Below are 16,741 nucleotides of genomic sequence, written 5' to 3'. Positions count from 1 at the left end.
TTTGAGACAGAGTCTCGCTTTGTTGCCCAGGCTGGAGTGCAGTGGCACAATCCTGGCTCACTGCAACCTCTGCTTCCTGGGTTCCAGCGATTCTCCTGTCTCAGCTTCCTGAGTAGCTGAGGTTATAGACGCCTGCCACCATGCTCAGCTATCTTTTCTCCTTCTAGGAGACTTATTATTTTTCAGGATCTCTCTTCTAAGGTTCTTATGTTTTTCCTCATCATTTCATTGTTTTTGTATTTTTGACTTTGTGCTTTGTGACTCTTATTCCACTTTATCTTCCAGGCCACTATTTTGGGTCTCACACATAGTCCTCTTCTTAAATGTATCTACTGAACTGTTTATTGGGGAATTTACATTTTTGTTTGCAGTTCTGGAAAGTCTATTTTTATGCTGTGCTTGAATCTCCTGATATGCTCTTATTTTGTTATCGTGTTGGTTGTGATGGTGTTCAAGTTGTCACTTGTCTCTCCTCCCATCAGTTTAATTTTTTTAGGTATACATTGCCTAATTTACCTCTCTGGTTGGTGATTGCTGAACCCACAGAAATGGTTATAAACATTTAGTTGTCAGCACATTGAGGTCAGCTTATAGTAGAAGGGGGGCTCTCTAGGTGGTTGTAAGCCATCAAGTAGTGGGAAACCAGTATCTGGAGAAAGCCGCTGCCTTCTCAGGTCTACACTGACTCTGTCTATTCCTTTAGTTCATTCCTTTTTGGCCTCTTGAAGGTCTAGGAGACCGGGAAAACAAGTATAAAGTTGTTTTCCCAGTCTCCTAGTCTCTTTGTGCTAGGCTTTTCTGGTGCTGGATCCAGGCTTTGCTCAAGAGACAAAGCCTGACAACACTTCTTTCTGTTGAGTCTTCCATAATATCTAGGGCCCCACTCACATCCAGCTCTTCTCCTTAGGCTTTAGTTGCCATTAGGTTGAGGAGAATTGGTAGCCTGGAGCTGGAAATGGGAAACAACACATGCTTAGGTCACTATCTTCCCAGAGCCCTCTGCGGTTTCTAAAGAAGAAGAAAAAAGGCCTTTGTATGGACTTTAGATACATTACTTCCTAGGGAGTCATTTTATAATAACACAAAACTAGTGGCGAAATTCAGAGTAGGTACCTGAATCAGTTTGCATACAGTCATGAAAATAGAGCCACTAAAATATTACAATGATAAAGAATTTAATGTATTTTAGAAACTAGATTCACAAAAAGTAGGAGTAGCTAGGAGAGTGAAAGTCTGGGAGGTTCATGCTGGAGGATCAGACAAATATTTCTAATGACTTTAACTTGAAACACTGGAGAATGTAAGGAAACCAAAGCTCACAGGAATTCTGAGAAGACACCAGGTCTAGTTGCATAAGGCTAATAGGAAATGAGAGCTCATAGAGAGATCTGTGACGCCACATACCTGACTGTCACGGCCTCCTGAGAATAATGACTTCTGCTTCACTCCCACATTCCAAGTCTTGAGTGAGTTTCTCTCAGTGGCAAACTCTAACCTGGAGCCATACATGGAAGGAGTTTCTGCAAACCTACTTTCCAGCCTTAACCAGAAGTGGTTGCTGAGTTGACATCAGACAATTCAGAAGAAATAACAAAGACCGGCAGTGAAGGATTATGGCTGTGGCTAAGGAAGCCTCTGGAGAGGACTCCTCCGTCCTTAGTCACAATGCCATAGCTTTCTTGATTAGTGTGCTTTCATATGGTTCTCAGAAATGTCCTCTTCACTACCAAAAAAGACAGAGCATCATTTACTATCCATGGATTCTTTCAGAATCTTCTGGCCCATGCCAATCACAGCTTTCTTGACAATGTCAGCATCTGATATGCAAAAAGTATTGGATTCTGCAACAGAAAGACCTGGGTTCAAATACTGCTAGTGCTATTCCATAGATATGGGAAACTGAGCTGGTAAATTACCATTTCCCAGTTCTTTTCATTACTTGTAAATCAAGCGTGACACTATGTAATACTGAGAAAATTTCCAAGGATGAAATGACAGTTTATGTAAAGCACCATATATTAATTACATCTCTTATTTTGGGTCATTAGTCTTGCTGCATTGACAATCCTTCTGGTACGTGCCTAAATCAAAGCAAAATGATGCTGTCGCTTCTTTTATACTAAGTGGGGACCCTCCAAGCAGAGTCTCTTTTGCTGTCCTAGCAACATTAAGGCAAACCTTCTATTGTTGATCTAAATTGCCTCCCCAAAGCAGGCAATAGTGAATCCTTACCTTGCAGGCTGGGCGATGTAGGGAGGGAAAAGGCCATATAGAATAGAGTGGAATAAATATAGAAAAAAATGTAATAAACAATCATTCAAGGTTCTCATAATGGGAGAGGAGATGAGAACATGGAAATGGAAATTGCACCAGAGACTGCACTGGGAGAAGTAGAATGGGGAAGAATAAAGAATCCCACAAGTGGGATACTGAGAAGAGTACATGAGTAGGGAGGTCCCTTAGAGAAGACCACAATTAGCCACAGTATAGCAGGTATGGTTATGGCAACAGTGTAATAGGTAGTCAATTACACCATGAGCCAGACATACCCATTCTGCACCATGTAAAATCATACCAAGTAGGTTAAAGTTTGAAGTGAAGGGAAGTATAGGTCTAAGTGTCTCATCATTAGAAACCCAGCTTGTTATTTCTTGACCATCTGTAAGTCACTTCTCTTTCTCTAAAATGTAACAGTTGTATACAGTACCAGCTACGTATAAGGGCTCTTCACATGTCCTAACCCCTGGCACTTCCAAAGAAGGCTCCAAGAAACTACCTACGAAAACAAAGGATCAGAAGCAAAAAGCACTGGCAACACAGTGAAGATCATTTAAACGATCAGAGGAAGAGGAAGAGTACCAGAATCTTCGTTTACCAAAATCATGGGCACCAAGACAGGGTTGGAGGGAAACAGGGAGAGAAGGTGTCACAGATGGGAATCTCCGAAAGCAGATGGAGTTTGTGGTGGAAGACATTTTCATTAGGGATCAACAACTGTGAAAGGAAGTAGGAAGAGGCTCGATTGAGCAGAGGGAGAAGTTGAACTGTGAAGCAGGACCAATGAAGCCTTAGCCTACCTGGCAGGGAGCTTTGGAATGAGTATTGTTTGTCAGAGTGCCTGTGTTGATGTAAAATGGCCAGGCGTTGCTCATTCATGGAATGTGGGCTGATCTCAGGTGAAGGGAATGACCTCAGGTGAAGCAGTTCCACAGCAGAGACAAACTGTGAGGGAGCTGTCAGCTGGTAGGTGCCCAGTGATTACACTCCCCACAGCTGAGCAGCAAGTATTTCTTGGGAGGAGAATCTGGAAAGCACTCCTCTATGTTTATCACACTGTGGGGGTGGAGGGTGGCTGGGCGTGGGGAGGGTCAGGGTCAGGCATTGACAGAAAACAAAGGAAAGGCCAGTAAGCCCTAAGATCTCTGCTCTTTCTCTAATGTTTGACTTTATTTTCAGAGAAGTTTTAGAGGTACTTTTTATTTCATAATATTAACAAAATATTCAGTATCATATTGTGGAAAGAGCAGGGACTTTGGAAGCAAAAGTGCCTACTTGCATCTCAATCCTGCTTGGGTGCACCTCTTAATAGCTGTATAATCTTGGATAAGTTGCTCCACCTCTCTGAGCTCGTTTCCTTTCCTGGAAAATGGAGATAATAATAGTCATTAACTCAGAGGGTTGTTTTCAGTATAAAGTGCCATATACTGGATAAATATGTAGTACATACAAGAAAGCTAATAAATTAAACAAATAACATTATAATAATGAGGATATTTATTGTGCCTCTTATGTGCCAGGCACTATGTTATAGCACAGTTTGGGCATGGGACAAGTTAATCTTAGAGGAGTTTCACACAGTCCTTTTCTTCTAAGAACTTACAATCTTGTTGAGAGACTTCAAGATATAGGCAAATACGAGAAGCTAACAACTGACTACTACATCCAAGAATATTTTTTGGGAAATAAAATTTTCTTTCCTGAACTCTTTTACTATTGTCAGTATAACTGCTAGAATGAAGGCAAGAACAAGACCTGCAAATCTTCTGGAAACTGACCCAGACCAAAGTCTTCTGCGTGTTACTTCCTGAGAGAGACAATGACAAGGTCCTCAGTTTTGGATGTAGTGAATATCGGGAGCATGCTATGAGGAAAAGGGCAACTTTGATTACCCTCTCCTCTTTGACACAGGTTATTCTAAATGTTGTGGAGTGATAGAGATTCTGGATGAAGATTCAGTGCGGCCCAGTGATATTGGTTGGGAATGAGACTGAATTCTTGAAAAGGCTTTGCTCATTGTTTCCTTCTTCATTGGAGAAGAAAGTGGCAAAACATTTAAATATGTTCATTCCTGACAGGCATCCCAACATCACAGTATAATGGTCCAAATATTTAATTTTACAGGAGGCAGAAAATCACATATCTGCTTGGTGTAGATTGGAAAGGTCTTAGTGTTAAGGTGTTTTTGGATACATCGTTGGCATCTCTCTGTCCTGTAACTTTCTCTCATTCCAAAAACCCATTCTGGTTTATAGCAGACAAACGTAGGGAACAGAGAAGACTTGATCTGAAAATGTTTCTGGACTTCTCATTTCAATTATCTATTGCTGTGTAACAAAGGACCCCTAAACTGAGTGGCCTAAAACAGCCACCAATTTGCTCACAAGTCTGTTCTTTAGGAATGTGGACACGGTCCAGCAGAAATGGCTCTTTTGTGTCCCACAAAATCTGGAGGCTCACGGCTTGAATGGCTAGCAGCTAACTGAGAGGGCTTAACTGGTGCGATATGTCTGGAGCTTTGGTTCTTGCCATCAACCAGGTTGCTCAGTTCTGTTTCACATGGCCTCTTCATATGGCCAGATCGGGCTTCCTCACAACTTGAGTCTCAGGGTGTCTGACTTTTTACGTGGTGGCTGGCTTCCACTTGAGGGAAGGGCAGCTGCCAAGTTTCTTAAAGGTGAGGACTGAAACTGGCATAGGATCACTTCGGCCATGTTACAAGTCACAAGGACAGCCTAGATTCAAGGGTGAGGGAAATAGACATTAGCTCTGCAAGGTGGAGCAGCATATACATGTATTCAGGATTAGGAGAACTTTTTGGTCATGACTCCAGTAACTATTGCTGCACAGCATATTACACTAAAATGTTGTAGCAAAAAAACAAATTAGAAATTTAAAACATTTAATTTTGCTCACAATTTTATGGGTTAGGAATATGAGGAGGACTTCCCTGAGTAGTTCTCCACTGAGGAATCTCTCATAAAGTTGCAGTCACATGTCAGCTGGGGCTGCAGTGGTCTTGTGGTATGATTGGACTTGACATCCAAGATAGATCTCTCCCTTCGCTGGCCAGCAATGTTGGCTGTTGCCTGGGAGCTCAGCTAGCATGGTTTGCTGGTGAGCCTAGATGTGAACTCTCTAGTATGGCAGTCTCAGGGTGGGCAAACGTCATATATAGTAGCTGGTTTTTCCCAGAGCAAACATTCCAAAGAGGGCCAGGCAGAAGCTACATGGCCTTTTCTCACCTAGCCTAAAAGTGACAGAGTAACACTTCTAACATACTCTATGGGCTGAAGCAGTTACAAACCAAGTCAGGACCAAGAAGGGAGGACATAGTGGCCGTCTTTCAATGGCCATGTTTTAAAACTGCCACAGTGGCCATCTTTGGAGATTATGTTTCCAGCTTTTATAGAAATCTACCAACTAATTGGAGATTCTAATAGAAAGGAACCTTAACTCATGATATAGATAAACACTGAAGGGTTTGAATCAAAAATGAATGCCTTTTAGAGCTCTGGCATTTGCATATCAACATTCAAATTGTTGAGACTTGAGTGTAAAAATTAAAGTTGATTGCAACTCCCAGATCTCGGCCCATTGGGCTTTTCTTTATCTCAAGCACACTGGCTGGTAGGTTTTGCCAGGCTGCCTCCTTTTGAACCAGTTTTCTGCTGTGAAATATTTTCACAAATGGAAAACATGTTTTATCCAGTGAAAAGCAGTCTTGTCACTTAAGCATCTAATTTGGTGGTGCCTGATGACAATGTCTCTACACCCAGGTAGTCCAAAACTGCCAGAAAAAAGCCCTAAGTATATGTGTCCTCTACCTTCCTGCTCACTCCAACTTTATCCTCTAGCACAGACAAGGGAACCCTGTGGCCTCTTGCCCAGAAACATTGCTCAGAACTGCTGTAGAATGAGCAAACCTGGAATCCAGAGGCTGGTGTCTTGAGGCATTTGTAGACTAGCAGGAAACTGACACTGAGATAATAGGGCCAAGAGTGAGACACTTAGGGCCTTTTCCACTTTACTGCAAAGTAGTAATTTATTCCAGAAAACAGCCCAGCCCTCTTTAGAGGCATGGCCATGCAACATTTTGTTTTAGAATATTGCTTTAATTCCAGGACTGAGTCACTCTACTACACAGAATAACTCTGCACCCACCCCCCGGGCCACCATGCTCTATCAGGTCAGTGGAATATCTCTCATAAAAGCGGCAGAGACAGGATGGGGCACATTTTACCAAAGTGACAAGGCACAGAGAGGTGAAGTGACCAGATAAGTGCAAATTGCTACACTGAAAACTTCTACTGCTATGGGATGAAGGAGATGGATCTGGGTGGGAAAGTGGAAGTACTACAAGCTGAGGCAGGTTTTCCTTGAGATGCTTCAAGACTGAATCTTTTTGGTGAAAGGAAAAGGCCTTCTGACCATCGTCACACAGATGGCAGATCTTCCAGCAGACCATCCTGCATTACCAAGCAGCTTGGGGGCTGGACACTGGAGCATGCCTTTTCTGAGTTGATTCCAACAACATTTTTTTTCATATTAAATATTTCATAGGGCTTTGAAGAGAGAAAGTCCCCCATTCCTTTCACAGAACAGGCTGTGACCTCTTTACCAGAATCTTCAGAATCTTGGTTTAGATAAGATTGTTTGCCCCTGCACTTGAATATTCATAATCTTTGATCTCTAGCATGTATGCTCTTATGATGTCATTGATTTGTCTCTAAATGGACACAAACTACCAGACTGTTCTTGCATGAAGTATTTCCTTTATCTTCTGATTATTTCTTTTGCAAGTTGGTTTACAGGGAAAAACAAAAACAAAAACAAAAACACTGTATTTTACCTGTTTGTGTTCCTGGACAGAGAGACTCCACTAATTTTCCACAGCAGACATCTGAACTCACCTTGATTGTATTAACTAACTTAGGTTTAGTCATATATTAATGATTAGTGTCCTTTCAGGAACAAAATGATGTCTATCTTCCAGCTGGAAGTTACCCTTCCTAGAACTGTCATTGTTGATAGGGCTTAGCGAGGGGTCTTATCTGTGCAGAGAGCTTTCCTGGAAATCTTAATGTGGCAGGAAAGCTGAGACACCCAGTGTCCCCATCAATACCGTGCTTAATATCCTCCAAGACAGAAACCGACCCTTTTCCAAAAATAAGATATTGTTGCTTAATGGGGGGATGTGGACAAAGTAAATGACGTGTACACAACAGAGGAGTATGTGTGTGCATGTTTTTGATTGAATGTGCTGAGCTAGGGAAGTCTGAAAAGAATTAGAAGTTTAGAATTGGCAGACAGGACCATGGAAAATGTGCTTCCCACGTCTTTTTAAGAGGCTGATAGGAGTGTTGAGAAACCCTGTGGTATGACAGAGGAACACTGGTTTTAGAGATAGACCCACCTGGTATCCTAGCTTGCCACCCATATTTGTCATCCATGCTCCACCATGTACCAGTTGTGTGACCTCCTGGCAAGTTACTTTACCTCTCTGAGATTCATTTTCCTCATTTGTGAAATGAAAATAGCAATAGAACCAACATGTCCTTAGGGTTGTTGTGAAGATGGAATAAGATGATGTAAAGCATTTAGCATGCTGATTGACACAAGTTAGGTACTAAATTGATGATTACTGTTATTGGGTATAAATTATCTTTTAAATTTCAACTTTTGTTTTAAATACAGGAGGTACATGGGCAGATTCATTATATGGGTATACTGCATAATGCTGAGGTTTGGGGTAGGATTTCCCTGCCCCTCGACCTTTCCTCTAAACTCATCTAAACCTTCACTCCTTTTGAATTCGATCATTTGAAGAGAAATGTTTTCCTTCCCAGACAACTGATATTAATTAATGGTCTAACTTTGGGTTGGATAATCACATTGTGTCATCAAGCTCCAGATTATTAGATATTATTTACAAGAAAAATGGGCCTGGAGTTCCTCTCAGACTGAGGATGGAGGCTGCAAATTGAGTTTAGAGGGTTGCCGACCTTTAGACCGGGACTGAGAGCAGGGGCAGCCCACACTCCTGGTTTTGAAAGCCATAGCAGGCTCTTGTAATTGAGTTACCGCCTGGAATTCAGTAAGACTAATCCATCTATATGATTTCTTCGCCTGGTTTAATGCCATTAACAAAACCGAATTAAGAAGCGGTTGGTCTGAGTAGGATGAGGGAAAACGAATTTTCTGCGTGGGAGTCGCGACTGCGCCTTCATGGGCAGGCTGAGGCCTAAGGTCTGATTAATGTATGGTTCTGAGGACCAAGTACTGCTAGTCACCACCCCAGTCCCTCAACAGAGCACGAGGCTACCAGGGATTTGGATGCACAAAAAAGGCCATCACAGAAGAAATTTTCCAGGACGCCCCAGGAGCCATTTCCTAACATCTCATCCTCCTTACCTAGTCAGTTTCTCTCTTTTCTTCTTTCTCTTTCTTTCTTCTTTCTTTTACTTTCTTTTTCTTTCTTTCCTTCCTTCTTTCTTTCCTTTTTTCCTTTCTTTCTTTTCTTTTCTTTCTTTCTTCCTTTTCTTCTTTCTTCTCTTCTTTCTTTCCTTCCTTTCCTTTTTTTCTTTCTTTTTCTTTCCTTTCGTTCCCTCCCTCCCCTCCCTCCTTCTTTCCTTTCTCTCTCTCTTTCTTCTTTTTCTCTTTCCATACCCATCTGCCCTCTGTAGAACAATTTCTGAGCAGTTTTCCTTCTAGTTCTAATCTTCAGGGACCTTCCCTGGGTTTTGTCACAAGCATTTTCAAGCAACGTTTCAATACTACTTATTCCTCTTCAGTACTCGTCCCCAGTCCCACCTCGCCCTTTTGCCTGGGATTGGCCATCCTGGGCGGTGGACACTCTTTGCTTCCAGTTTACCAACCCCAGGGACCAGCCCTAGAAGGAGGGGCCTGCGTGCGGGTTGGGGGTGGGAGGTGGCAGCCGCCTAGGACAGTTTCACTCTCTGACCTAGTGACACCCAGATCCCAGAGAGCCCTTCTCTCCTCCCTGAAAGCCCGGCTGTCTCAACTTGAGCAGCTAGCCAGAAGCGAAAAGTCATCGACTCCCGGCTGAGATTCCACTGCTCCTTGCGAGCAGTTGCTAACAGGGGAGTTCCCAAAGTGTAGGTGGCGAGCAGCGCGGGCCTGGGAAAGCAGGCGCTAGGAGCAGAGGAGTAACAGGGGCCAGGGTGGGGGAGCACCCGACTTCCATCTCCTCGGCCAACGGTGCGAGCCCGCTACAGCGGCACACTGCCCGGGAGGGGCCAGGGGACGCCCAGCAGACACGCTTGCCAGCACTACGCGGGGCTCGCCGGGGTTTTGTCAACTGGCGGCTGACGTCTGCGCGCCCCTGCCGAGCTCTCCTTTTACTACAGCGGGCAGGCGGCTTTGTGAGGCCCCGCCTTCGCCAGCCCCCACCCTCCGCGTGCCCACACCTTGCCGTTTATATAGAATGCGCCGCGGTGTTGATTCGTGGCTCTCTGGGACCGGAGAGTTCTTTGGAAGGAGAGTGCGAGCGAGGGAGCGGGCGAGCTCCGAGGGGGTGTGGGTGTAGGGAGAGAGAGAAAGCAAGCAGGTAAGGGCCATCGTCTCCCAATCCTTCGCGGGCGACCAACTCCGGCCCCCTTTTTGGCAAAATAATAGGAACCTGAAAATGGATTAAATAGAAAAGAGGCGACCCTCTCCTCCCGATTCCCCGAGGGCGAGAAGCTGCGCGGCTCTGCGGTGTAACAGGCTCACACGTTGCTCATCACATGTTCAAACATTTCCCTTTCGGAGAGGCTTGTTATTTTTAAGTGAATATTTTTATCTTTGTTTTGATTTTTTTAAAAAGCCTTCCTCGGGGTTTTATTTTCATCGAGTTGGCGGCCCGCAGCGGATTGGGAGAGGCGGGGGAAAGCAGCCCGCCAGTGTGCGGGCACCCCACCCAGGCAACTCCCGGCGAGCGGCCCGCGCGGAACCCAGGGAGGCCGGCAGCGAAGCCGGGGAGTCCCGGCCGCGCCTCTCTGCCGCCCCGGGGGTTGTAAGCGTGGCTCTCCGCAGGCGGGCAGGAGCTGAGGGCGCGGGGCGCGTAGGAAGCGCCGCGCCGCTTTGTGTCTTCACTTCTTGAGCGCGGCGAGCGGCTCCTCCCGCGGCCGGCCGCTCAGGCTCGCGGCTGCGGCGACCGCGGCTCCTCCTTCACCCCTCTCCTTTCCTCCCGACTCTCTCTTAGGCAGCGGCGGCGGCGGCAGCGGTGGGGGAAAGCGAATTCCGCCCCGAACCACACCGAGGGGAGCTCGTGGTCGAGACTTGCCACCCTAAGCACTCTCCCAAGTCCGGCCCGCTCCGCGAGGACTTCCGTCTTCTGAGCGAACCTTGTCAAGCAAGCTGGGATCTATGAGTGGAAAGGTGACCAAGCCCAAAGAGGAGAAAGATGCTTCTAAGGGTAAGCCCGCCCGCCGAGTCCGCCTGCTTGCCTTTCCTTCGTTTCCCTCGCCCCCACGCGTGCGCGCCGCCCTCCGGCGGCTCCCTACCTCCCTCCTGGAGCCTAACCTACCCATGACCTCTGCGACCCCGGGAGAAAAAGGGGGGCAGAGGCCGTCAGGGGGTGGATCTACGTTTGCACCACTTTCCCTCCTTCCTCGCGGAATTGTTGCCCCTCGAGTGCCTCCAGCCTCCTCCACTCCCCCTCTGGACACACGGTGGTGGCGCTGCGGGCAGACGAAGCTGCTGCAGCCGGGAGCGCCGGGAACCGTGCTGTCTGCTGACGGCCGCCTGTCTGTATGAGTGCATGTGTATGCTTGTGCGCGCGTGTGCATATGTGTGCTGCGCGCGTGCAACATGGTGACATACTCAGGAATCTGCCCTGCTCTCAGAACCCAAGCTTGAACCCACCTTCAGCCCCCTCTCCCTGCCCCCAGTGCAAACAAAGAGCCTGGTCGAGACGCAGAACCCCTCCCCCCACTCCTCCCCCAATACACCCCCTAATCCCAAACTCCCTATCCACCCCACCCCCCGGGGAAGGCAGGAGCTTGCACCCTTCGACACGCCGCGTGCAAAAGTGAGCAATCCTGGTGCCCCGGCGCTGCCCGCGCTGTGCTTTGGCAGCGCAGCCTCGCCAAGACCCAGGAGAACAAAGGCTGTTGTCCCCTTGCCACTAGTGCCCAGCATGAGTGGGCCTCCGTGGGAGGAGGCAGTCCCCCTTCCTCTGCTTGCTGGGGTTCAGCCACCTCACTCGGGGCACCCGATCACTAGTCCCCCTGGAGTGCGCGCCTCTGCCCGGAGCCTCCCATGGGCGGGCTGGGGAGGCGCAGCAAAGGGGTCCTCAGGCTGGGGAGAACTAAGGCAAAGGAAGGGGACGCCCCCCACCCCTTGCCGGTTCTAGCCGTTGCCTTTTTGAGGACTATGATTAGCTCCCGAATGTAAACTGGAGACAGCGGCCTTGGAGACCGCGGTGCAGAGAGAGGCTCAGAGAGGGAATGTGGAAGAGCAGTGGGGAACGGCAGGTGCCTTAGGTGCGAGTGTCCGGAATGGCCACAGAACAGACGCTGGAGTGGGCTGGACTAGCCCTGAGGGCCCCAAGCACACTGGACCGCAGCGACCCAGGCCGAGTCCTCGCTGCAGAAGTGAGGTTGCAGCGCGGGGAGTCCCAGCTTTTGTTCATGGGGCCCCAATTCCTCCCTGAGCCCTCGGGCCCCCTTCACTCCCACTCCTTTCTCTGTTCCTTTTTCTCCTCTCCTCCTTCTCGCCTCTCCCCATCTCTCAGAGCTTTCTTTCCCGGGAGATTCTAGGGCAGCGCCAGCCCTCCCCCGCGGAAAGTTGTCAAAGTCTTCAGCTCAGGGCCTTTATCCTTGTTTTAAATGGAGCCATTTCTTGCCCAACTAGGCGAATGGCTGAGGAAAGGTTACGGAAGTTTGTGGAGGGGTTAGATCTGTTGTCTTAGGGGTCGTTGCTGCCCCCGGTCTGGCTCAAGGCTAGCATTCAATCCCAAATGAAAGAATAACTTCGGAAAGTAGAACTACTGCTGTAGGTTTCCAGAGCTTGTGGAGTCTCAAACAGGCATTTATATGATAAAGGAAAATGACTTCGAGGACATTAAACCGTTTTGTTTTCCACTGAGGGCCCAGAGAAATAAATGTAATTAAAGACTGTAGCACCAGATTGATCTAGTCACCTCATTACCCTGTTGAATCTGAAAGTATTTCACGTTTGCTTCTGAAACTTTGGATCCTGATTTCCATCAGGTGGTTACTTCAGGTTTATTTCAGGCTACCTTTGAAAGACCATGAAACCAAATTCATTCACATAAAATGAGTTGCTGTTTTAGGAATATAATTTGCAGTGGTCCAGAATGGATTAATGCATCTGGAAACAGGACAGGTTTCTGTAATTCGATAATGAAAATTTGTACTAGGCATGTGTCATAACATTTTCTTATGTTGACTCGTCACATTTGAAACTACATACCTCTGTAGGAATTGTGTAATTAGCACTTGAAATTATGGTTGTAATTAGAATAAATTAATTTTACAAGGAAACTTTTAAGAACAGGATTTACTTCCCCGAGGAGATGGGAAGCTTTTGGCTGCTAAGAGCAAGCTTGCCATTTCAGCCTTTCTGTTGGTTGTTGAATTTAGAGCATTTTCAAAATAGGAAATGTGTAGTAGCCATTAGTATTTTCTTCTTTCAAGTATATGAAAAGTCTTACATGACTACATTTTAAAGACTGCTTTTTATATTAGAGATGAAAGATACAAGGTCTATCTTTTAGTCAATAGCGTTTATATATGTTGACCATATTTCTGAAGAGTTTTCCTTACTTACAAATTTCCTATATGTAGGTCATCTTTAATTTTTTAAGCTAAAAAACAAATCGGCATATTCTTTGTAACATAGCAAGATGTAGGATCAAGCATTTCATAGATACTTTGAATATACACACATTTAATTTTGAATAGTGGTGTGACAAATGATTGGATGAAGTAAAATAATTTAGTAACAGTTTGAATGAATTTTATGATCTGTTGTCAGAGCCTACTGCTCATTTAAATTCAGCCTCCCACCCCCATCAGTTAGGGCTCAGACCCACAGTGTATCAAAGCTACATAGATTATTATAGAGTACAGTGTTTCTAGAGCTTTTAAAGCACAGGTAGTAGGTTTCTAGTAAATTATTTTGTGCTGCTGAATGAAATATGGCTTTAAGAGTATATAAATTGCTGATTGTCTTTTTAAATGACATTTTCTTCAATTCACTGAGGTTAAGACCAGTGGTGGACACTGGTCTTTGTCATAACCTTTTCAAAAATATAGCCAGACAAGATAGGCTGTTCTCTTTAGAAAGAAGGCAGGGACCTTGATTCTGTTTGAAACTATTAAAAAGGCCTCTTGTGCAGCCAGTTGCTGTTTGTGTATTTATTTATGCTTTGTATAAACTTTAAAATTGGCAGATGGGTATATAGTTTGAGTCACACGGCTCTTGGATTGGAGGATCTGTTTCCATTCCAGGGAAGAAATAAGCATAATATTTGTTTGTTCAAGCAGATATTCTCTTAGCTTTGACTCATTCTCTACCTTGTCACATAAGACCTTTTCAACAGTCTTCTGTTGGACAAGCACTCAGTTAAGTCTGTTTCTGGTTTATTGCAACAGTTTTCCTGTGGTATCGGAAATTTTCTAGGCTGCTATAGATGAAACCAAACCTTTTTTGGATTAAGTAAATATGCTAGCTAATTATTGCTTTCAAAACTGTCTTTAGGTTTGTAGCTACATGTTTGGAGTTGGGTGTGTTTTTTTCAACAACCCTTTCCTTTGTGCTTAGCCTAAGAGCCACCATATCCAGGCAAGTTTCAAGGCCATGTGGGCTGTGGGTTTTCTTGGTGAGACGGCCCTGTTGTCAGGCTGGGCTCAGTCTGGCTGCTGGACAATGGAGGATAATTCCATGCATAGTCCAAAAAGCCAGCCACTTCTATAGCTGCTGTTGTACTGGATGGTGGTGGCCCCATACATTTATACCATAGTTCATTTTTGTTCACTTTCTGGCTTTTTTCCAATAGTCTTTCTAACCTACCCTACTTACAAAAAATAGGGAATTGTGGTCATGTAGCCAGCATACCTAGGCTTGCGTCCTGAATGCCTTCCAAAAGATCATCTTGATCATTGTGGTTTACTATAGTAGGTTTCATCAAGTGTCTTTCTCAGACTTGGGCCAGGCAAAAGCAGAGGTTTAGAGGTAGTTTATCAAAAAGAAATTATGAGGTTGGTAAACTTTATTAAAAAGTAGCAATGATCATCTGTCTATTTATTACTCATGTAGGGACTTTTTTTTTCTACTCTGTCATCATGTTCCCATGGTTTTACATACAGTGTCATAAGCCACATGCTCTCTTCTGTGCTGAAGGAGGTGATCATAGCCTTGCTAAGGAGGTGTGACCAGGGAGATCTCTAATCAGAAATGTTGGTCTGTTCTTGGGGATAGGTGCACAATATGAGTGTACATTGTACCTAAATCTTCTTCATTATTATTTGTAGCGGCATATAGCTGCTTTATTGACAAAGGCTAAAGCTAGAAAGGGGAACAAGTTGGGGCATGGGTTAGGGGCACTGTATCTTCCATCTTAGTACTCCTTCTTCTAAGCCTCTTTTCAGCACAGTTCAAATAATTTAAAAGGTGCATATGTGTCCTAGGTCTCGATATGTGGATGAGGTTGGAGTGGGAATGGATGTTGAGTTGGGGCTTGGGTAAGAAGCAGAGGGTGAATTGTGGGGTGCAGGAAGGAGTTGAAGTCTATGCCCATAGTAGGGAGATGTTACGGGTAGCCTTGGGGACAGGGTCAGGACTGGGGAGAGAATTGGAATCAAGGAGAGAATTGGAATTGGAATTAGATAAGCCAGAGGGCTGATTTGTAAGGTGGTGAGTAAGGAGATGAAACTGTTAGCGTTCCAGGTCTCTTTGCAGCTGTGCTGTTTAATGTCCAAATCAACTTCTCATTCTGGGAATTACAATCAACACAGAACAAAATGTGTTGCAGCTCTTCAAATATATCCAATAAAAAGGCTTTCTAGTGTCTGCTTCAGTATGACTTATATTTTTGGAGTGGAGAAATTTGAAAAGAGTGGAAAATAATTGTCAAGATTAAGCAATTGGAGGAGGGAGGAAAAAAAACCATGGGCATTAAAGTAGAGTGGATGAATGGAGAGCCTACATGTCTATTACCTTGCTCAGCTTAACATTATCTTTGAAATGTGAAGATTAGGCATATAATATATGCAATTAGTACAGAACACAAATGTCAGCATAACTCATTTTCTGCAGTCACTGATTGGTTTCCCTATCAAGAAGACACATCATCACCATGATTTATCAGCACAGGCTCAAGAGTGGATTTCAGGCTCATTGTCCTGTGTAACATGGGTCATCTTAGTCCTCATCAGCTTGAAATGTAGGTTTTCTATTTGTAATATATCAGCTCTACAAACTTAGTTGAATCTTATTTCTGACTTTTTTTAACATGGAATTTTATTACTTTTTTGAATGTCATATATCATTTTTTTCAATGTCATATATCACTTTTTTTGAATGTCATATATTGATGAAACTTTTCTAAGAATGTGGATTTCCAGGTAAATGCAGTAATTTCCTAAAGAAAGTGAAATAATATATAGTATTAATTATTACCACCACTCCAAGTCTAAGATCTAATTTCTCCTTGAATTAAATGGCCATTTTTTTTCCTTCAAAGCAGTGTTTTCCAGAGTATTAACTCTGAAAATGGAGGGTTTTTATTAGAAAAGAAATAAATTGTTGATTCTTAAGGCATGATGGTAATATGAAGGACTATGTTATTATGGGATCTGAGTTGGAATAAATATTAAGTCTAAATTACAATGACTGTTTATTGTGATTACTGTAAAGCGGTTCTCATGGCTATTCTTGCTTCTGCCCTTTGAAATTACTTTTAGTATTGATTTTCAAATGGAAATAGTATTATTAGTGTCACTGGCTAATGACATTCCCCACAGGCAAAGGCTTCTGCTGGTGTAAGGTTGTGGTTGACATTCTAGGGAGTACAATGGGGCTGGCCAGAGCTAAGTTGCTTGTTTGGCCTGCCTGCTGAGACATCAAATTTGGTCTGGACAATCACTCTTTGGCCTAAAGGAATCCCTAGTTGTACATGTCTGTCCTTTTTTTGTGGTTGTAAGTAGGGCTGGGAAGAAAGCAAAGAATCTTCTGGTGAAAGGCAGGCCTAGTCAAGGGCCAAATTAAAAAAGGGGTTTTAAAAAACAGTAAAACTCAATTTCCTTTTGTGCAATTGAAATTTACGTACAGTAACATGCACAAATCTTAAGTGTGCGTCCCAATGATTTTTGATAATATTTACACCCACAAAATCAACACCAAAGTGAAGATACATAATATTCTGGTCACCCCAGAAAGTGTTCTCATGCCCCTTTCTAGTCATTCCCCCCATCTAAAGACAACTCCTTTTTTT

At 44.5% G+C, this 16,741-nt stretch overlaps 1 protein-coding gene across 4 annotated transcripts in view; it reads left to right on the top strand.

Moving 5' to 3' along the window:
- The window catches only part of FGF13 (fibroblast growth factor 13), a 585,375-nt gene that overhangs the window by 4,584 nt on the left and 564,050 nt on the right, over nucleotides 1-16,741 (top strand). For 2 of the 4 annotated variants that reach the window (XM_017499912.2, XM_017499909.2), the window contains exons 1-2: nucleotides 9,700-9,847; nucleotides 10,484-10,696. In XM_017499912.2, the coding sequence (XP_017355401.1) occupies nucleotides 10,648-10,696 (49 nt within the window). In that variant the 5' untranslated portion in view covers nucleotides 9,700-9,847; nucleotides 10,484-10,647. Of the gene's footprint in view, nucleotides 1-9,699; nucleotides 9,848-10,132; nucleotides 10,697-16,741 lie in introns of those variants that run through there. The other 2 variants (XM_017499910.1, XM_037728317.1) reach the window with 2 other exon arrangements.

This window comes from Cebus imitator, unplaced genomic scaffold (genome assembly GCF_001604975.1).
Source record: "Cebus imitator isolate Cc_AM_T3 unplaced genomic scaffold, Cebus_imitator-1.0 Scaffold262, whole genome shotgun sequence".
Lineage (NCBI taxonomy): Eukaryota > Metazoa > Chordata > Mammalia > Primates > Cebidae > Cebus > Cebus imitator.
The sequence above is the reverse complement of the archived record's forward strand: the minus strand, read 5'-3'. Positions and strand labels throughout refer to the sequence as shown.